Source organism: Heteronotia binoei, chromosome 1 (genome assembly GCF_032191835.1).
Source record: "Heteronotia binoei isolate CCM8104 ecotype False Entrance Well chromosome 1, APGP_CSIRO_Hbin_v1, whole genome shotgun sequence".
Taxonomy (NCBI): Eukaryota; Metazoa; Chordata; class Lepidosauria; order Squamata; family Gekkonidae; genus Heteronotia; species Heteronotia binoei.
Window position 1 is genome coordinate 262,559,522 of NC_083223.1, and position 19,311 is coordinate 262,578,832.

General features: G+C 48.9%; 1 protein-coding gene across 1 annotated transcript; it reads left to right on the forward strand.

Annotated features, from left to right (window-relative positions):
• The first annotated feature begins 214 nt into the window (after positions 1–214).
• CFAP126 (cilia and flagella associated protein 126) lies at positions 215–13,067 on the forward strand. The gene is made up of 5 exons (XM_060252535.1): positions 215–241; positions 1,468–1,530; positions 2,674–2,754; positions 8,311–8,487; positions 12,435–13,067. The coding sequence occupies exons 1-5, from the start codon at positions 215–217 to the stop codon at positions 13,065–13,067; spliced, it is 981 nt and encodes a 326-aa protein (XP_060108518.1).
• Positions 13,068–19,311: the final 6,244 nt, after the last annotated feature.

The following is a 19,311-nucleotide window of genomic DNA, read 5'->3' on the forward strand; positions in this document are numbered from 1 at the left end:
CAGACCCATAAAAGGTTTTACGTTTTTGCAAAGCAAACGGAGCTCTCCAGCCCTCTGGGAAAGGTCAGTTAAGAAAGGAGGCGGGAGGGCAGAGGAGAGCTGTGGGCGTGGCTTAAGAGCCCAGGTTCCCATTGGCTGCGGTCCGCCTCTCTCCCCTAGTCCCGCCCTTGGGTTGCTAGGAGACCAGTCCAAACAAAGGATCAAAGAAGCCAGGATGGCAACGCATTACAGTTCGGGACAGGTGAGAGCCGCGGGGGGGACCTCTCTCCCCTGGGGACACCCCTCCTTTCAGTAACGAATCCCCCTTTTCCTTACCCCACTGAGAGGGGACAGATTTGCTTTCCTATCCAAAGGATCCCCCTTGCCCTTGCTGTGGATTCTCTCCCCCCTTCCAGAAAGACAGCCCCCCAAGTCCTTCATTCCAAACGAAGAGCCCTCCCCACCCCTGCCAAACCTTTGAGCCCCGGGGAGGGAGACCAGCTCCCTAAGCTAAGTGAATCCTAAATGTCCTCTCCCTTCCCCAGGGCCTTTCGGGTAGAAAAGGCCCAGCAGGAACTCATTTGCATATTAGGCCACACCCCCTGACATCACCATTGTGCCACACGGGGCTTTTTTGTAGGGAAAATCCAACAGGACCTTATTTGCATATTAGGCCACACACCCCGGTTGCCAAGCCAGCTGGAACTGTGTTCCTGTGCATTCCTGCTCAAAAAACCAGTCCTGCCCTTCCCTAGTTGGTAGGGCTGCCAACTGTAGGTTAGAAAATTCCTGGAGATTGGGGAGGTAGAGTCTAGAGAAAGTGGAGTTTGGGTGCGGGGCACCTCAGCAGACCATAGAGTTCATCCTCCAAAGCATCCATTTCCTCCGGGGGAACGATTTCTGTTGTTTGGAGATGAATTGTAATTCCAGGAGACCTCCAGGTCCCACCTGGAGGCTGGCACCCCTCTCTACCTCCCTTCTCTCCTATTCACAGTCTCTGTCCATACAATGGAACCCCCAACCTGCCCTTCTGAAATTCTTTTCTCCTCTCTATGCAGGAAGAAAACACCCCCCTGTCCCAAACCAGCTACAATGTTTGGCAGGAAACTCCCTTGGAAAGACTCCTGTACCCTCCCCCAGACCTTTCCCTTCCCCATTTGCCCACAAAACCGCCCCCCTCCCAGCTTTACATAATAATACTGTATTTCTTCCTCATATGGAGGAGCAAGAAGATGAATCCCCACCATGCAGGAGGCAGAAACCTTATCCATCCACCCCCAGATGCTGTCTAACCATGAGGACTAGAAACTTCCTTTCCATTTTTTTTAAAAAAGAAACAAGTCGATATTCTTCTTCCCTGATGCAGCAAGCTGAATTCTGCATCTGGCGCTTGTTTGATGCTTCTGCAGCTCAGCAACAGACCCCGCCCCTTCCCCCTGGACCTGATGCCTTTAATATTTTATGCCCCTCATCTCTCTTCTTTTGTAGTATGAGGATGCCTACGCCCCCCGGAATCTGCAAAACTGGAACCTTCCCAGAGTGTGTAAACAGGTGAGTTTTTCTCAAGGATGGATTCCTTGAAGAGGGCGTAACCCCCTTTTTCCCTCCCCAGCTGACTCCCCAGGATCAGTCCAGTGGTCCATCTAGTCCAGCATTCTGCCTCACACAGTGGCCTTGACTAGTTCTTCTGGAGGGCCAACAACAGGGCAGAGAGGCCAAGGCCTTCCCCTCAGAAGAATATCAAAAGAGCCCCACTGGATCAGACCAGTGGCCGATCTAGTCCAGCATCCTGTCTCACACAGTGGCCAACCAGCTCCTCTGAAGGGCCAACAACAAGGCATGGAGGCCAGGGCCTTCCCCTCATAAGAGCATCAGAAGAGCCCTGCTGGATCAGACAAGTGGCCAACTAGTCCAGCATTCTGCCTCACACAGTGGCCTCAACCAGTTCCTCTGGAGGGCCAACAACAGGGCATGGAGGCCAGGGCCTTCCTCTCAGAAGAACATCAGAAGAGTCCTGCTGGATCGGACCAGTGAGGGTCCATCTAGTCCAGCATCCTGCCTCACACAGTGGCCTCAACCAGTTCCTCTGGCGGGCCAACAGAGCAGAGAGTCCAAGGACTTCCCCCAAAGCTGCCTCCTGGGCTCTGGGATTCAGAGGCTTAGTTCTTCTGAATGTTAAAGGTTCCCCTCAGTCACCGAAGCTAGTAGCCATTGATAGACTTATCCTGCAAAAGCCTTCCACCTTTTGACATAAACGCATTAAAAGCACGCGCTGTTCATCCCCTTTTGGGATGCTAGGATTAGGAGAAAAAACTCCCTGTCATTTCTTCTTGACAAAGTTTCAAGGATGGATTGTTGTGTGTGTGTTGTTGTTGTATGTTCTTATTTTACTTTTCAAAAAGAAACCATACAGATATATTAAAGATAAGTGAGGTGACAGGCGCAATAGTAAAATGGAGCCTCACGGTTCAGGAGCAGTCTACTCCTGACTGCCAGATGCTGACCACAAACCACAGGGGAGGTCCTGATGCCTCTATACTCTGCTTGGGAGTTTTCTGGAGGCCTTTGGCTGTTGGACGATCACAGCTAGACCAGATGGGCCTTCAGATCCAGCAAAAGCAACCCTTAAGTTCTTTCTTCTTTTCCTCCTCCTCCCATTTCGACTGTCCCGATGGGCCCACCTTCTGCATCTAGCACCCTTCTGCACGGGAAGGCTACACTCAGTTCATAGCCAATGACAGAGGCCATCTGCTCCCGTCTGTCCCCCGCTCACAGGTGAGTCTCTCTTCTCGTTCCGCAACTCAACTGGAGCTTAGGGGTGGGAGGGGGTGTCCAATTTGATCCCTCCCGTTCATTCAGAGCCGTGCAAAACACCTATCGGCTAACTTTTAAACAATAAAAATGAGGAGGAACAGGTGGAGAAGTGATTGAGAATAAGCTGGCTGGAGGGAGGGGCCATGGCTGAGGGGCGGAGCCTCTGCTTCACTTGCAGAAGGTCCCAGGTTCAATTCCCGGCAGGATCTCCAGTTAAAAAGGCTCAGGTAGGAGGTCATGTGAAAACTCTTTGCCTGAGACCCCAGACAGTTAATTGATTAGGCTGAATAGAACACAGTTTATGTAAAAAAAAAAAAAAGGGGGTGGGTGGGGGGTAAACAGGCCTAAGGTTTGATTCCCCACTCTTCCACATGCAGCTGCGGGGTGACCTTGAGTCAGTCATAGTTCTGTCAGAGCTCCCTCAGCCCTACCTGCCTCACAGGGTGCCTGTTGTGGGGACAGGAAGGGACAAAGATTGGAAGCTGCTCTGAGGCTCTGACTGAAGGGCAGGGTATAAATCAAATCTCTTCCTCCTCCTCCTCCTGCCATGCAGGAAAGAGGGGTGCATTTGCTGCAATATTAAAGGAATGCAGAAGGAGCACTGAGCGCAGGTTCGATTACAAGCCCAGATCCCTGAGACTCTGCTGCTTTCTCCTGACCTGTCCCCAGAAATAGACTGAATTATGTAACATGGCCTGCATAATTTATTCATCCATTCAGGATTTCTGGATTCGACTCCAGTAGTGTCTTAAGAGAGAGACCAAGGCATGAATGTTTGAGAGTCAAAGCTGCCTTCGTCAGATACAAGTAGGCTTGGAGATGCCTCTTATATCCTGGTCAGAAAGTGGAAGGGCTCCAGGATCTCCATTCCTACTTGTATCTGACGAAGGGATCTTGCACTGTAAGAAGCTATGGGACTCAAATCTTGCTCTTCTATTGTAGATCAGCATAATTACCTGCCTAAAACTATCAGTACATCTAGGGACAGATATTTTAAAATCCAACACTGCCTGCTTATCACTTGCAATAGTAAGTCATGTGCCACATCAAATTCTGGCAATCCAGGATTCTTTGTCGTGATGCTTTTTTCACCACCCATAAGGACCAGGAACTTTGCTTCTATTGCAAGCCACAACTAGCACATTCCACATACCAGTTAGTGTGCCAGGAGCTCAAATTCTAGCCCTGGTTTGTCCTGAAGTCTTCCCACCATGACCAGTGTTAGAAAGTGCCGTCAAATTGCAGCCTGTTAATGGTGACCCTGTAGAACAGGGGTGGCCAAACTTGCTTAACGTAAGAGCCACATAGAATAAACGTCAGATGTTTGAAGCAGGCAGGCAGGAAGGAAGGAGGGAAGGAAGAACATAAGAGAAGCCATGTTGGATCAGGCCAATGGCCCATCCAGTCCAACACTCTGTGTCACACAGTGGCCAAAAAACCAAGTGCCATCAAGAGGTCCATTAGTGGTGCCAGGGCACTAGAAGCCCTCTCACTGTTGCCCCCCCAAACACCAAGAATACTGAGCATCACTGCCCCCAGACATAAGAACATAAGAGAAGCCATGTTGGATCAAGCCAATGACACATCCAGTCCAACACTCTCTGTCACACAGTGGCCAAAAAACCCAGCTGCCATCAGGAGGTCCACCAGTGGGGCCAGGACACTAGAAGCCCTCCCACTGTTGCCCCTCCCAAGCACCAAGAATACTGAACATCACTGCCCCCAGACATAAAAACATAAGAGAAGCCATGTTGGAAGGAAGGAAAATAGATGGGGAAGAAGAGGTAGAAAGAAAGCAACTTCTACTTCAAATGCATTCTCCAAGCTACTAGCTGGTTTGGCTTGCAGAAGTGATTTAAAAACAGAAATACCTTCTTCAAGCACCACACAGTATGTGTGAAAGAGACACAGTGTGGCCACCCCTGCTGTAGAATGTTCAAGGCGAGAGATGTTTTAGAGGTGGTTTAGTGTTGCCTGCCTCTGAGTTGCAACCCTGGGCTTCCTTGGTGGTCACCCATCTAAATGCTAACCAGAGCTGGTTTTGGTTTAGCTTCCAAGATCTGACGAGATCAGGCTAGCCTGGGCCATCCAGGCTAGATATTGTTAAATACGGATATGTTTCAGGCCGTGATCTCAAGGCTCGTGTCATAGCAAATCTCACCACGACGGTGCTCGAGCTGGAAGCCTTTGCGCTGTCTCTTACCCTCAGCCTTCAGAAGAAAATAAAAAGGTAAAGGTGTGCGAGCACCAGTCGTTTCAGACTCTGGGGTGACCTTGCGTCACGATGTTTTCACAGCAGACTTTTTAACCGGGTGGTTTGCCATTGCCTTCCTCAATCATCTACACTTTACTCCCAGCAAACTGAGTTCTCATTTTACCGAGCTCGGAAGGATGGAAGGCTGAGTCAACCCTGAGCCGGCTTCCTGATCCCGGCTTCCGCCAGGTTGTGAGCAGAGAGCTTGGACTGCAGTACTGTAGCTTTACCACTTTGCCCGACGGGGCTCCTTCAGCCTTCAGGGGGGGCTGCCAAAGAGGGGAGGGAGGGCGGTATCGAACACAGAGCAGCCTTCCTTTCTTCTCTAGTGCCATCCCTTTGAAGTGTTGATTGCTGCTCTTAGGGAAGTTCCTTCCTTCCAACATGACACCCCTCTCTTGCACGTATCGCCGGACTCTCCATCTTGGCACCACGAGAGCCGGGCATATGTCTTGCCTCTCTGGACATCCAGATCGATTAGATTAGACATGCTGTTTCTCACTGTTCCTATCTAGCGAGTGGAGTTCCTATAATAAACTCCTTATTGGTTTGAATCTGAAGAAGCCTCCATGTCGCTTTTGCTTCCATACCAGTTTGGGTGTAGTGGGTTCATGAGGCGGGATTTATTTTGTACCTCTTGTACCCTCAGTAAGCCAAACAACCTTTTCAGAAACTCATACATGCAAACAAATTAGGCTACACAGATAAACTTTATTAGACTCCAAGCTTCTCCTTTAGACAGAAGGCTTAAAATATAAAGTAGAAAGGCAAAGCAATTAGATAACATTAGTGCAATTTCAGAATACAGTTGTACAGTTATAATATAGTCAAGTGTAGTTCTACAGTCAAGCATAAAGCATAGTTCTATAAAAAGTCTAACAGGGACTGCACTCTGTTAGTCTACATTTTCTTGGTTAGAGTCAGAGTCCCAAGTGCCAAGTATTGGCATGAGCAGAATAGAGACAGTCTCCAGTCTCTAGTGCAGATCAGCAACTTCTCCCAAAATCCCAGGGCTTATAAAGAGTTTTCTCCCAGAAACTTTATCACTTATTTCTGTTTCATCTGATTATATGCGTCATCTTATCTTATTGTATACATCACCAGTTTCCAGCTGCATTAGCAGATGGTCTCTCACATCTGCCAATGGACCAGTTACCTTTACTCTATACGGCTCTTCTCGTACCTCTTAACATCAGCAATGATGCTGCCAAATCAATCTATTTAAGGCTAAGATTGCCTTCAGATAACTTTTACCTTTCACCTAGTGTCTAGTAGCTAGCTCTAAGCTTGAGTGCTTGATAGTGCTGAATGGCTTACGGCCAGTTTCATAAGAGAACCAACCCCAAAAGAAATTCCGTCACAGTTAAGAGCCAGCTTGGTGTAGTAGTCAAGATGGCGGACTGTAATCTTGGAGTAGTGGGTTTGATTCCCCACTCCTCCTCCTCCACATGCAGCCAGCTGGGTGACCTTGGGCAAGCCACAGTTCTCTCAGAGCTGTTCTCTCCAGAGCCGTTCTCTCAGCCCCACCTGCCTCGCAGAGTGTCTGTTGTGGGGAGAGGAAAGAAAGGAGATTGGAAGCCACGCTGAGTGAAGGGTGGGTTATAAATCCAATCTTTTCTCTCCTTCCTGCTGGCACACACCTGCAGCCTCAGCTAACCCCATGGCTTGTGCTGTGCTCACAACCTGATATACTCTCCTAAGTTGCAAGAATAACACAGGTTCCCAACAATACTCCCTCTAAGCTGCGGAGTCTTGTGAGCAAAAACCTACTTTGTGAGCGACTGGCATTGCGGTTGTGAGCTGCTGCATAAATCAGATTGCTCTGGGATCATCCTTCCTGAGCTAAGACAGAAATGTGTGAGCCAGAGGCTAAGAAACTGAGATAGCTCACACTAAAGAGCCAGGACTGGATCGACATGTTTTTTCGGGGGGGGGGCAAAATTAAAACGACGAAGAAAATAATTGAATGTTTCCCATGACTCTTGTTCTAAATTATATACATCTACTAAACCAAGGGTGGAGGAGATCAAAAATTTCTTGAAAACTAATAAGTGTTTTAAAATGATATCTGCTAAACACATAGAGCTCTTAGAGGCTCCAATAACTGCCAAAGAAATCCAGACAGTTATTTCACGTTTGAAAAACCATACGGCCCCAGGTGAAGATGGTTTAACATCAGAATTTTTAAAGGCCTTCGCTAAACCTATTTTAGGGCCTACTGGAAGCTCTTGGAGGATTGGCTACATCAAGGGGGTGTGGCAAAAAAAAAATGACGCCCCCTTATGGGCCCATTCTATCTTATAGGTCCATGGAATAGAATGGACTCCATTCTATTCCACTCTCCCTCCAGCGGCGCCCCGGGGCAAGTGCCCCCCTGCTCCCCCCTAGATCCAGCCCTGCTTAGAGCAGGGCTTTTCTTGTAGCAGGAACTCTTTTGCATACTAGGCCACACACCCCTGATGTAGCCAATCCTCCTGGAGCTTACAATAGGCCCTGTACTAAGAGCCCTGTAAGCTCTTGGAGGATTGGCTAATCAGGGGAGCGTGGCCTAATATGCAAAGGAGCTTCTGCTAGAATTCCATCCCTGGACCACACACCCCTGATGTAGCCAATCCTCCTGGAGCTTACAATAGGCCCTGTACTAAGAGCCCTGTAAGCTCTTGGAGGATTGGCTAATCAGGGGGGGGGGGTGGCCTAATATGCAAAGGAGCTTCTGCTAGAATTCCATCCCTGGGCCACACACCCCTGATGTAGCCAATCCTCCTGGAGCTTACAATAGGCCCTGTACTAAGAGCCCTGTAAGCTCTTGGAGGATTGGCTAATCAGGGGGGGCGTGGCCTAATATGCAAAGGAGCTTCTGCTAGAATTCCATCCCTGGGCCACACACCCCTGATGTAGCCAATCCTCCTGGAGCTTACAATAGGCCCTGTACTAAGAGCCCTGTAAGCTCTTGGAGGATTGGCTAATCAGGGGGGTGTGGCCTAATATGCAAAGGAGCTTCTGCTAGAATTCCATCCCTGGGCCACACACCCCTGATGTAGCCAATCCTCCTGGAGCTTACAGTAGGCCCTGCACTCAGAGCCCTGTAAGCTCTTGGAGGATAGGCTACATAAGAGGGATGTAGCTGAATAGGCAAAGGAGCTCCTGCTACAAAAAAAAAGGCCTGGCTTAAAGAGAACGCTGGTTGGAAAGCTCATCTACTTCAGGTGGGGGAGAAAGCAAGACGGGAGGAGTTCTCTCACTATGCCGCTGCCTTTCCTCAGACTTCCCCGTGGGGCACCTACATGGGCACCTGGGATATGCCACTGAAGATACCTCCTGCCAGAGTGAGCCTAACATCCCGCACGGTCGATGCCGCTGCCCAGCTCACGCAGTGGATCAACAAGTCCAAGGCTCTGAACAACGCCTGCAACGGCCTGGTCCCCCAGATCACCGGCAAGGTAACCAGGGATGGTTCCTGACATTGTGTGGCACCAAGCAAAGGATGCCCGTCAGTCACGTCCTGGGTCTGCAGGGCTGCCATTGGGGGTCCAGGAGGTGAAGCCAGTCAGCCGTGTCGCTTGGGTTTGAGTGTATTGGCATCTCTCACAGCCTCTTCTCTGGTGGCTTGGACAGAAACCCAATCAGGCCTTGCATTCAGCAGGAGCTCACAGCACAGCTCCTGAACCTTTCTGAGGGTTCCCCCTCTTCCTCCCCACCTACCTTGTCCATTGAATAGGAGGTGCAGCTGCATAACAATCCCTGGATTAGGAGAGCGGGCAGCCAGGCAGCCACCAGAGGCTTTGCCACACCCCCAGCAGCCCTCATTTACCCCTGGAGAAGCCCACGCCACCCTTTCTCCAATTCTTATATAATTTTGGGCAGCAGGCAGCTTGCAGGCCTTTTGACTGTGGAGGAGGGTGGCCAAGGAGAGCCCCAGGTGAGCGAAGCCTGCTTGGGCTGGCTGGACTTCTAGCCAGCCCAAGCAGGCCTCGCTCACCTGAGGCTCTCCTTTCTTGCGTTGGGTTGCTTTTGGCTGGTGGGGGGAGCAGCATATGTTAATGAGATGCTAATGAGCTCCACCACCTCTTTTTCTACAAAATGACCCCTGGTTATAATGTAGCGGTTAAGTGCACAGACTCTTATCTGGGAGAACTGGGTTTGATTCCCCACTCCTCCACTTGCAGCTGCTGGAATTTCCTTGGGTCAGCCATAGCTCTCGCAGAGCTGTCCTTGAATGGGCAGTTTCTGCGAGAGCTCTCTCAGCCCCACCCACCTCATAGGGTGTCTGTCGTGGGGGGAGGAAGATAAAGGAGATTGTGAGCTGCTCTGAGATTCGCAGTGGAGGGTGGGCTCTCAATCCAATATCTTCTTCTTTCCTCCTGAAACTGCATAGCCATGCCACCACTGAATCTGTGCAAAATCCAGGAATCACACCCCAATTTCCAAAGCTGCACAGAGGCCGAGGCCTTCCCTTGAAGCTGCCTTCTGGCTCTGGAATGCAGAGGTTGACTGCCTCTGAACATGGAGGTTTATTATTTATTTATTTATTTTAGTGTATTTCTATTCCGCCCATTCCTCGTAGGGGTCAGGGCGGAGTACAACATATGATAAAACAATAAAATACAATAAAAACATTCTATAAACAGACAACTCTACAGCACTCAGATTACCATGTCATCACATATTGCCCAGCCTAGCCGTCTCACATCATGGCAGTTTTTATTCCATTTCCTAGCACAGATACCAGTGCTGGCTGGAGAGGCCAACCAGATCAAAAATAGACGCCCGCAGTCTCAGCTAAAAGCCTGGCGGAACAGCTCCGCTTTACAGGCCCTACAGAAGGCTAATAAGCCAGGTAGGGCCCAGATCTCAATAGGGAGCTGATTTCACCAGGTCGGGGCCAGGACTGGAAAAAACTGAGGTTCCCCTCAGTCACTGATGGATCTCTCCACCATGAATCCATCTAATCCCTTTTTAAAGCTGTTTATTCCAATCTCCTCCTCCTCCTTCTCTTCTTCATCTTATTCTTCCTCCTCCTCCTGCATGTTTTCGGTTGTTTACGGCTCCACCTCCTGCAGCAGGCATTTGGTGCTTGGCCCCGCCTCCAGCAGCCATTTTGTGGTTGCAGCACCACTCTGTGTCAGACTTTCCAAGGGGGTGAAAGGTTCAAAAAGGTTCAGGGCCTGTAGAATAAGGCTGATGATTAATGGATATTAAGAGTGTATTAGAAGTAGAAATGGGTTTAACTTGTTATACTACCTGTAATTCTGTGTGGAGTTCCTCCAGTCTAAGTGCATTGAAATCAGTGAGCTTTGACTGAGATATGTCTGTACAGAAATTGCCCTGTTGGTGGTTCAGGTATTTATTGTGGTCCCCAGACCACACATCTAAAGAAAGAGTCCTTTGACTGAAAGTGTGTTTGGAATCCTAAGTATTTTTTAAGACTTCCTTACCAGACCTCTTATTCCTACAACTTTTTGGTCCTTCATTACTCTCTCAATCAATCAATCAATTTTTATTTGTATCCCGCCCTCCCCGCCGAAGCAGGCTCAGGGCGGCTAACAACATAATCAATACATTAGTTTTACAAGGTATTTGAACATAACTAATTAACATATTAATTAAAATTCTACTAAAACTCTAAAATCAATAAAATCATTAAAATTAATATACTGGTGCTATTGTATAGGTTTCACTAGCAGCTTTTCAGGGCAGCTGCTGAGAGAGCCCTCTCCAGCCCCATCCACCTCACAGGGTGTCAGTTGTGGGGGAGGAAGGTAAAGGAGATTGTGAGCCGCTCTGAGACTCTTCGGAGTGGAGGGCGGCATATAAATCCAATATCTTCTTCATATCTTCTTCTTTCCCTTAATCGGTGAAGGCCAATCGGAACAGGGTGGTCTTGCAGGCCCTGCGGAACTTTTCAAATTCCCGCAGGGCCTGCAGATCCTCCGGAAGCTGGTTCCATAGGCGTGGAGCCATAACAGAGAAAGCCCGATCACGAGTACTCTGAAGCTTTACCTCTCTCGGCCCGGGGATAGTCAGCAAGTTCTTCCCAGCTGACCTCAGCGCTCACTGGGGTTCGTATGGGGAAAGACGGTCCCTAAGGTACTCTCTTAGCCTTTAAGGGAGGGGTCCTTAACCTCTTTGAGACCACCCTTCAGGTATCTTTGGAATTCTGACACAGGGCAGTGAGCGCAGTCACAAAATGGCTGCCCTTGGAGGTGGAGCCAACCACAAACTGTCATGGAGCAAGATAGATCCAGGTGGGCAGCCATGTTGGCCGGAAGAAGCAGGAAGAAGTTTTATTTGAGGGATGAGCTTTTGCGTGCACACACAGTTTTCTTCATATATCTGCTCATACCTTGAATAAAACTTTTTTTTAAAAAAAAATAATTCTTATTTTAATTTTTTTTTTGAGGACAAAGAAAAGGGGCGAAGGAAAAGAATAAAAGGTACCAAAACACAACGTAAAGGGCAATTTTTGCAAACACAGAGGACGCTTGATTCAAATACGCATATGTTTAAGAGAAACGTATGACGCAATAGCTTAAAAAAACAACCTCGAATAAAACTTTGTTGGTCTTCAAGGTGCCACTGGACTCAAAACTTTGTTCTGTCATGGACCAAGGTCACAGCTTTTTTTGTAGCAGGAACTCCTTTGTCTATTAGGCCACACACTCCTGACTTAGCCATTCCTCCAAGAGCTTACAGGGCGGTTTGTACAGGGCTTCCTGTAAGCTCCAGGAGGACTGGCTACATCAGGGGCTTATGGCCTAATATGCGAACGAGTCCCTGCTACAAAAAAAGCCCTGAGAAAGGTTATATAGAACTTGTAACGCTGACTCTGACAATTCAGGCAGGAGCTCGTGTTAACAGAATGCCTGTTAATCTGCACAACCAGTCAGAAGCCCTGCTAGGCAAATGCCCCACCTGGTCCCTCCCACTTTCTAAAAGCAATTGATGTTATGCCCCTGGGCACCACGTTGGGGACCCCTTGCTTTAAGAAAAGGGAAGACAGGGTGCTGTTTCCTGCTACCTTACAGGGCACTTTTAAAGATACTAGAGGCAAAGCATTTGGGAATGCTTAACTCAGAGCCAGTTTGGTGTAATGGTTAAGTGTGCGGGGACTCTTATCTGGGAGAACAGGGTTTGATTCCCCACTCCTCCACTTGCACCTGCTGGAATGGCCTTGGGTCAGCCATAGCTCTCGCAGAGCTGTCTTTGAAAGGGCATCTTCTGTCAGAGCTCTCTCAGCCTCACTCACCTACCAGGATGTCTGTTGTGGGGGAAGAAGATAAAGGGGACTGTAAGCTGCTCTGAGACTCTGATTCAGAGAGAAGGGCGGGGTATAAATCTGCAGTCTTCTTCATAACATAAATGCAATCATTCCCGTTGTCCCCTGCAGCCTAGTGACCCAAAAGAAACTTCTGCCAAAGCCACACGCCCCTCTGAGAAAGGCTTACAGCGTCCCGAATCGGAGGCCAAAATGCCCGCTCAAGGAGAGATCAAGTACAGCGGCACCACCACTCCCAAAGGGCCCCTCACACGCGCCCCAGGCACCATCGACGTCCGACTCAAAGAAGACAGTCCTCAGGACGTCGAAGAGGCCAAGGAAATGAGGCAGAGATCTAACAGTGAAATCCCTCTCACCCGTCAGCCAGGCTCCATCGACATCAGTCTCAAGGACGCCATCACACCCCCCAAGGCCCTGAGCAGGCACAGCGCCCGAGAGCCTGCCCCCAGGAGGGCCACCTCTGCTGAGGCCCAGCCTTCAGGCCGCCCCAGGTCACTGGAAAGGAAACCCAAAGGGGGCAGTACCCCAGAGCTCTTGGCCGCACACCCCCCGGGGTCTATGGAAGCCAACCCCAGGAGCGGCGTCTTGCCCGAGACCGTGGGGTCCAGTCGGCCTGCTACGAAGGGGAGCCTGGCCTCGGAAGTTTGGAAGACGTCGGCAGGATTGGACGAGGACCGGAGCGAATCGGCCCAAAGGGAAGGTTCCCTAAGGCCTCCCTCGTGCCCCGAAGAACCGTCCTGCTAAACGTCCCTCTGAAGGTCACAGCAAAAATTCTATTGCCGATTACTAAAACCAGCTGTTTTGCTCACATCTTTCGAGTCAATCTAGGTTTTTCCCCTCTGTCTTTTCGTTCTTTCTTTCTTCCCCCCTTTCTCCATTTCAAGGCATCTACGTTTTGGTCTCGCCGCGTCTCCCCAATTTCACTTCTGTTTTGCCATTTTATCAGCTAGCGTCTCTTCAAGAAACAGCTTCCATCCCGACGAGGACAGCTCAGCCCGGCCATGAAAACCACGCAGTTCCTGACTTCCCCCCAAAAAACAAGGGAAGGGGATGATCACTGCCCAGGAGAAGACACACCCCGATCCGACTCCGGGTTATCGAGACGACCTGAGCTCTGCGATTAAAAAAGACAAAAATCATGGGGACCGCTGATGGAGGAACGGTGCTGTCGTAACCTACACCTGCCGTTTTTGTGGTAATACACTCTAAATAAAGCTAACCCGGGAAAGCTGTTCTCTCTTTATGGAGGTTTTGTTTCATTTAGGGCTGTCAGATTGACAAAAAAGACTATCAATCGTCAGAGATCCTTTCGTAGAAAAAGAGGTGCCGGAGCTCATAAGCACGATTCATTTGCATATGCCACACACCCCTGACATCACCGGAAGGTGTACAAAATTATGTCAGCTCAGCATCTACCTTAAAATGCTTCGTGCATTGTAACTGTCATAATAAAACCTTCCTCCCACTGTATTTTTAAAATTACTTTCTCCCGTATGGCCACAGTGGCACGTTGAAGATTTCCATCCGTCTGCTTTATATGTTTTAGTTATTTCCCCGTTTTTTGTGGGGGGAAATATTAGAAAGTTTGTCAGATCTTAGAGTTCAGCAAAATTCTCACAGGGGGTTTGAACAATGGAGCCCAGAAGCAAGTTTTTTTTGGGAGGGGGGGTTAAGAAAGAAACAGCGCAATAAAACGTATAGGTTCCGGAGCGCCGCTCCTGTGAGCTCCCACCCAAAATGAGGCCTGTTAATCATAGAGAAGTAGGCCCTCTAGTTCAGCCCTTTGGTCAATGCAGGAACACCCAAAGCCAGAGCACCCACGGCAGATGTGTGTCCAGTCTCTGTCTGAAGGTTTCCAATAAGGTAAAATCTAAGTAGGAACTCCGCTGCTGAAATTTTGAGACGGTAGCCACGTTAGTCTGCAGCAGGGTTTAAATCGGGTGGCCAAACTGTGGCTCGGGAGCCTACATGTGGCTCTTTCACACATATTGTGTGGCTCTCTAAGCCCCCACTGCCTCATCGGCTGCCTTGAAGAAGGTACTTGTCTCTTTTAATCACTTCACCAAGCCAAGCCAGCTGGCAGCTTGGCAAATTAATAAGTTGCTTTCTTTCCACCTCTATTACTTTCCACCTTTCCTTCCTTTCTTGCAGCTCTCAAATGTCTGACATTCATGTCTTGTGGCTTTCAAACATCTGATGCTTAATCTATGTGGCTCCTATGTTAAGCAAGTTTGGCCACCCCTGGTTTAAATGAAGGGCAGGAAAGTACCAGCTGGATATCCAGAAAAACATTTTTACAGCAAGAGTTGTTCAGCAGTGGGACCAGCTCCCGAGGGAGGGAGTAAGCTCCCCACACTGGCAGGTTTCAAGCAGCGGCTGGACAAACACTTGCCAGAGATGCTCCGGGCTGATCCTGCATTGAGGAGGGGGTTGGACTGGATGGCCTGTGTGGCCCCTTCCAATTCTAAGAGCTAGACTGGAGAGCCAGTTTGGTGTCGTGATTAAGAACAGTGGACTCTAATCTGGGAGAACCCGATAGGAGTCCCCACTCCTCCACATGCAGCTGCTGGGTGACCTTGGAACAAAGTTCTCTCAGAGCTGTTCTCTCAAGAGCAGTTCTCTCAGAGCTCTCTCAGCTCCACCTACCTCACAGGGTGTCTGTTGGCGGGGAGCAGAAGGGAAGGAGATTGTAGGCTGCTCTGAGATTCCAAGTGAAGGGCAGGGTAGAAAGCCAGTTTCTTCAGAGACCGATATGCTTTCAAGGAGCCCTTGTATCCCAGTCAGAAGGTGGAAGGGGGATATAAGAGCTCCGGGATGGCCATTCCTACTTGTCTCTGATAAAGGGAGCTTGGACTCTTGAAAGTTTATACCCTGGATTAACCTCAAGTGCTCCTAGACTTGAATCTGCTGTAATCTACATGTCCAACATCTATCCTAGGTTTCTCCTAAGGTCCAGCCAACATCTACACTCCTGTAACTTAAAGTGGTTCTTGTCCTGTAACCTGGAGCAGCAGGGGCGGGGGGAGATACCTTCTTCCATGTGAAAGGCTAGCCTTTCAGATATCTGAAGAGTGAGAGGCAGTTTAGTGTGCAGACTCTTATCTGGGAAAACCAGGTTTGATTCCCCACTCCTCCACTTGCAGCTGCTGGAATGGCCTTGGGTCAGCCATAGCTCTGGCAGAGGTTGTCCTTGAAAGGGCAGCTGCTGTGAGAGCCCTCTCCAGCCCCACCCACCTCACAGGGTGTCTGTTGTGGGGGGAGAAGATATAGGAGATTGTAAGCCGCTCTGAGTCTCTGATTCAGAGAGACGGGTGGGGTATAAATCTGCAGTCTTCTTTTTCAGTGGAATCTCCCCTTTTTTCAGGTATTACATTTGCAAGGACAGAATCACAGAGCTGGAAGGGACCTCAGAGGTCATCTAGTCCAACCCCATGCACAATGCAGGAAATTCACAAATCTCGCACATACATTCTCAGAGCCCGCTGCTCCGTGCCCGGAAGATGGCAAAAACCTCCAGGATTCCTTGCCAATCCGGCCTGGAGAAACATTTCTGACTGACTCCAAAATGTTAATCAGCAATTCCCTGGATTGTGTTAAGAAGGGGCCACGAGAACTAAGCACTGATGCAACCCTTCCTGCCCCAATTCTCATGATCTGCCTAATTCACAGATCAGACCACCTGTACCAAAAGTATCTCCACCCACTGTGTTCCTGATCTGCATAGTTTAGTCACCATTTGGCCTCAAGGAAATGTGTTTTCTGACTTCTGTAGAGTCCAAGCCCTTGGGAATATTCCATTCGCACCTGCCAAAACTTGAAAACATGCAGCAAACAAAATGGTTGCTTCCAAATATCCTGTTTGCAGTTCCAAAATCTCTGTGTAGAACAGGAGTGTCAAATGTGACCTGGGGGCCGAATCAGGCCCCCGTAAGGTTCTTATCAGGCCCCCGAGCAACTGGCTGTCATCTGCTTCCTTCTCACTCTCTCTTGCATCCCTCTGCATCACAACTTGCTTTGCTAGGCTTTCTCAATTGCACAGGAGCTACAGAGCAAAACCTCTATTTCCTCCATTGGCTGAGGCTCCTCCCTTGGGGAAGAAGTGCGGAGGGAGAGCTTGCTTTGCCAGGCTCTCTCAATCACACAGCAGAGCTACTGAGCCAAGTCTCTCTTCCTTCTATTGGCTGAGGCTTCCCCTCCTGGCTCCCTGGGGAAAGAAGAAAAGAGCTAGAGCTTCCTTTCCCCAGTTTCTGGATCCCACGGGAGAATTACAAAGGATGTACCTTTAAGACCAATGAATGCTAATGTTTTAAGCATGTTTTAGGTGTGTTTTTTTTAAAAAAAAAATCTTTAATTGTGTTTGTCTGTGTCCTTTATAGAGTTTATATCTCTGCTACCTAATCTTAAATAGGCACACACGTGGTCCGGCCCAACAAAGCCTCATTTATGTCAAATCTGGCCCTCATAACAAATGAGTTTGACACCCCTGGCTGTAGAATATCTAATAAACAAAGCTCCCACTAGTCCAGTGGATGAAGAGCAGTTCTTGCAAACTAATAAGCTTCCAAAGAAGTGAGAATTTCTTAGACTTCTCAATATATCAGAAACAGAACAAAAATACAATGTAGGTAGACAAAAATATTTTGCAAATTCAAGACTACCTATGCTGCATTGGATTATAGACATTGCTCCTTTAGGGGAGCTTCTATTTTCGTTCTCTGCTTCGCGATATATCAAGAAGTTTGAGAGACTGTTGCTCCTTTGCAAACATTCTTTGGGAAAAAAAGCCACACTAGGGCAATCCATGTTCACAGAGCAAGAACATAAGAGCCCTGGCTGGATCAGATCAGCATTCCTCTAGTCCTGCACATTTTTTCTTTACACATGCGTGCCTCGTAGTTGTTGCGTTACATTCAGTGCATGTACGGCTGTGATTCAAATCCCACTTCTATCCGGCTCATAGCTCCCGCTTTCATTTGTAAAGCAAATACATTTTGGTTCTTTCTTACTAATGAAGGTACGTGCAGCATTTATCCACGCTCACTGTAATGTGCGAATCGGACTCGTTTCACCATCTCCCTCCCATGAACAGTTGGAAGAAAGGAACTTCGTCAGGAAAACAACAATAAACTCAAGCCAATTAGTTCGCCGAAATCTGTTCTGGAACCTCATAAGACATCCAAGCACGTTAACAGCCCGTGCACGTTGAAGATCAGGAGTGGAGAGAAACAATAGGAGAAAAAAGAGACAAAATCATCCCACTAATAAGCACGTATAATTGGTTTAGCAGCAGAGAAGGTATTGTGGGAGAATCTTTATCATCTTTGATCATCAAAGCACCAGGCGCTCAAAAGATGCTATTTGAGAGATATATGTCTCATCTCCCTTTTGACAGAGGCGTGGAGAAGAGAGAGATAAACAGGTTAGTTCTCTTTCCACTCTTATTTTTAGCATCAAAAATTCAGGCACTGCCTAGACTGGGAAATCTGGAGCCTTTGCTCAGAATAGCTCTTTGCTGCCAGTTTGCAATCCTGCTGAACAGGCCAACTAACCTCGCCCCCCCCCCCCCCCCCCATTAAGGTTTTGCCCCATGCCGTAGGGTATGCTCAGGCAGCCAGTGTTGGATGGAGACCTGGATTCAAATTCCCACACGATGCGCACTGGGTGACCTTGGACAAGTGAGAGCCAGTTTGGTGTAGTGGTTAAGTGTGCGGACTCTTATCTGGGAGAACCGGGTTTGCTTCCCCACTCCTCCACTTGCAGCTGCAGGAATGGCCTTGGGTCAGCCATAGTTCTCACAGAGCTGTCCTTGAAAGGGCAGCTTCTGGGAGTGCTCTCTCAGCCCCACCTACCTCACAGAGTGTCTGTTGTGGGGTGGGGGAAGGTAGAGATTGTAAGCCTCTCTGAGTGTAGGGCAGGGTATAAATTGAATATCATCATCTTCTATCTCTCAGCCAGTACTACAAAACAGAGGGGGGGGGAAATCCAGATGTGCCGATCAGAGCTCTTGAAAGGGCAGGAAGGATGCAGTTAGCCAAAGTGCTGCTGGGATAGTTGGCTAAACCCGTTTCCTGCCCTATTCAGAACCGAGCTATCTGCAGAACCCGACACGGGTTCTATTTCCTGATCTGAGAGAGGGGCCGCGACTCAGTGGCAGAGCATCTGCTTGGCATGCGGAAGACCCCAGGTTCAATCCCCAGCATCTCCAGTTAAAAGAACCAGGCAGTAAGTGGTGGAGAAGACTTGGAGACCTTGGAGAGCTGCTGCCAGTCGGAGCAGGACTGACCAATACTCCCTTCTAAGCTGTGGAGTCCCGTGAGCAAAAAATTCTGCTTTGTGAACTACTGGCATGAAAGCTGCAAGCTCCTGGATAAAGCAGTTTGCCCTGGAGCCATTTGTCCTGAGCTAAGACAAAAAAATGTGCAAGTTGGAGGCTAAGAAACTGTGAGCTAGCTCACACAAACTCAGCTTAGAGGGAACACTGGTACTGACCCTGATGGACCAATGGTCTGAGCCAGTATAAGTCAGCTTACATCTTTACCCAAAGGGCGATTAACACATGGAATTCATAGCTACAGGAGGTGGCGGCGGCTGCAAGCATAGCCAGTTTCAAGAGGGATAAGCATATGGAGCAGAGATCCATCAGTGGCTATTAGCCACAGCTTATCGTTGGAACGCTCTGCCTGGGGCAAGTGATGCTCTGTATTCTTGGTGCTTGGGAGGGGCAACAGGGTGAGGACTTCTAGTGTCCTGGCCCCACTGGTGGACCTCCTGATGGCACTTGGTTTTTTTGGCCACTGTGTGACAGTGTTGGACTAGGTGGGCCATTGGCCTAATCCAACATGGCTTCTCTTACGTACTTACATTGATATGTTCATTCCAAACCTGCCAAAATCATCATCTGGGGTCCTTCCTGGCCCTTAGTTCCTCAACCTTCAAAAGCTGGGTAGGCGTTCACTGGAGATTCACTGCAGCTGCTGAGCCCCATCCT

What these genes read in the sequence shown, in the direction of transcription:
- CFAP126 (XM_060252535.1), top strand. Translation starts at nt 215, where the DNA reads ATGGCAACGCATTACAGTTCGGGACAG. An exon ending in TTCCCAGAGTGTGTAAACAG is followed by an intron (nt 1,531 to 2,673) that starts GTGAGTTTTTCT and finishes TTCTGCATCTAG; the next exon opens with CACCCTTCTGCACGGGAAGG. An exon ending in CGTCTGTCCCCCGCTCACAG is followed by an intron (nt 2,755 to 8,310) that starts GTGAGTCTCTCT and finishes GCCTTTCCTCAG; the next exon opens with ACTTCCCCGTGGGGCACCTA.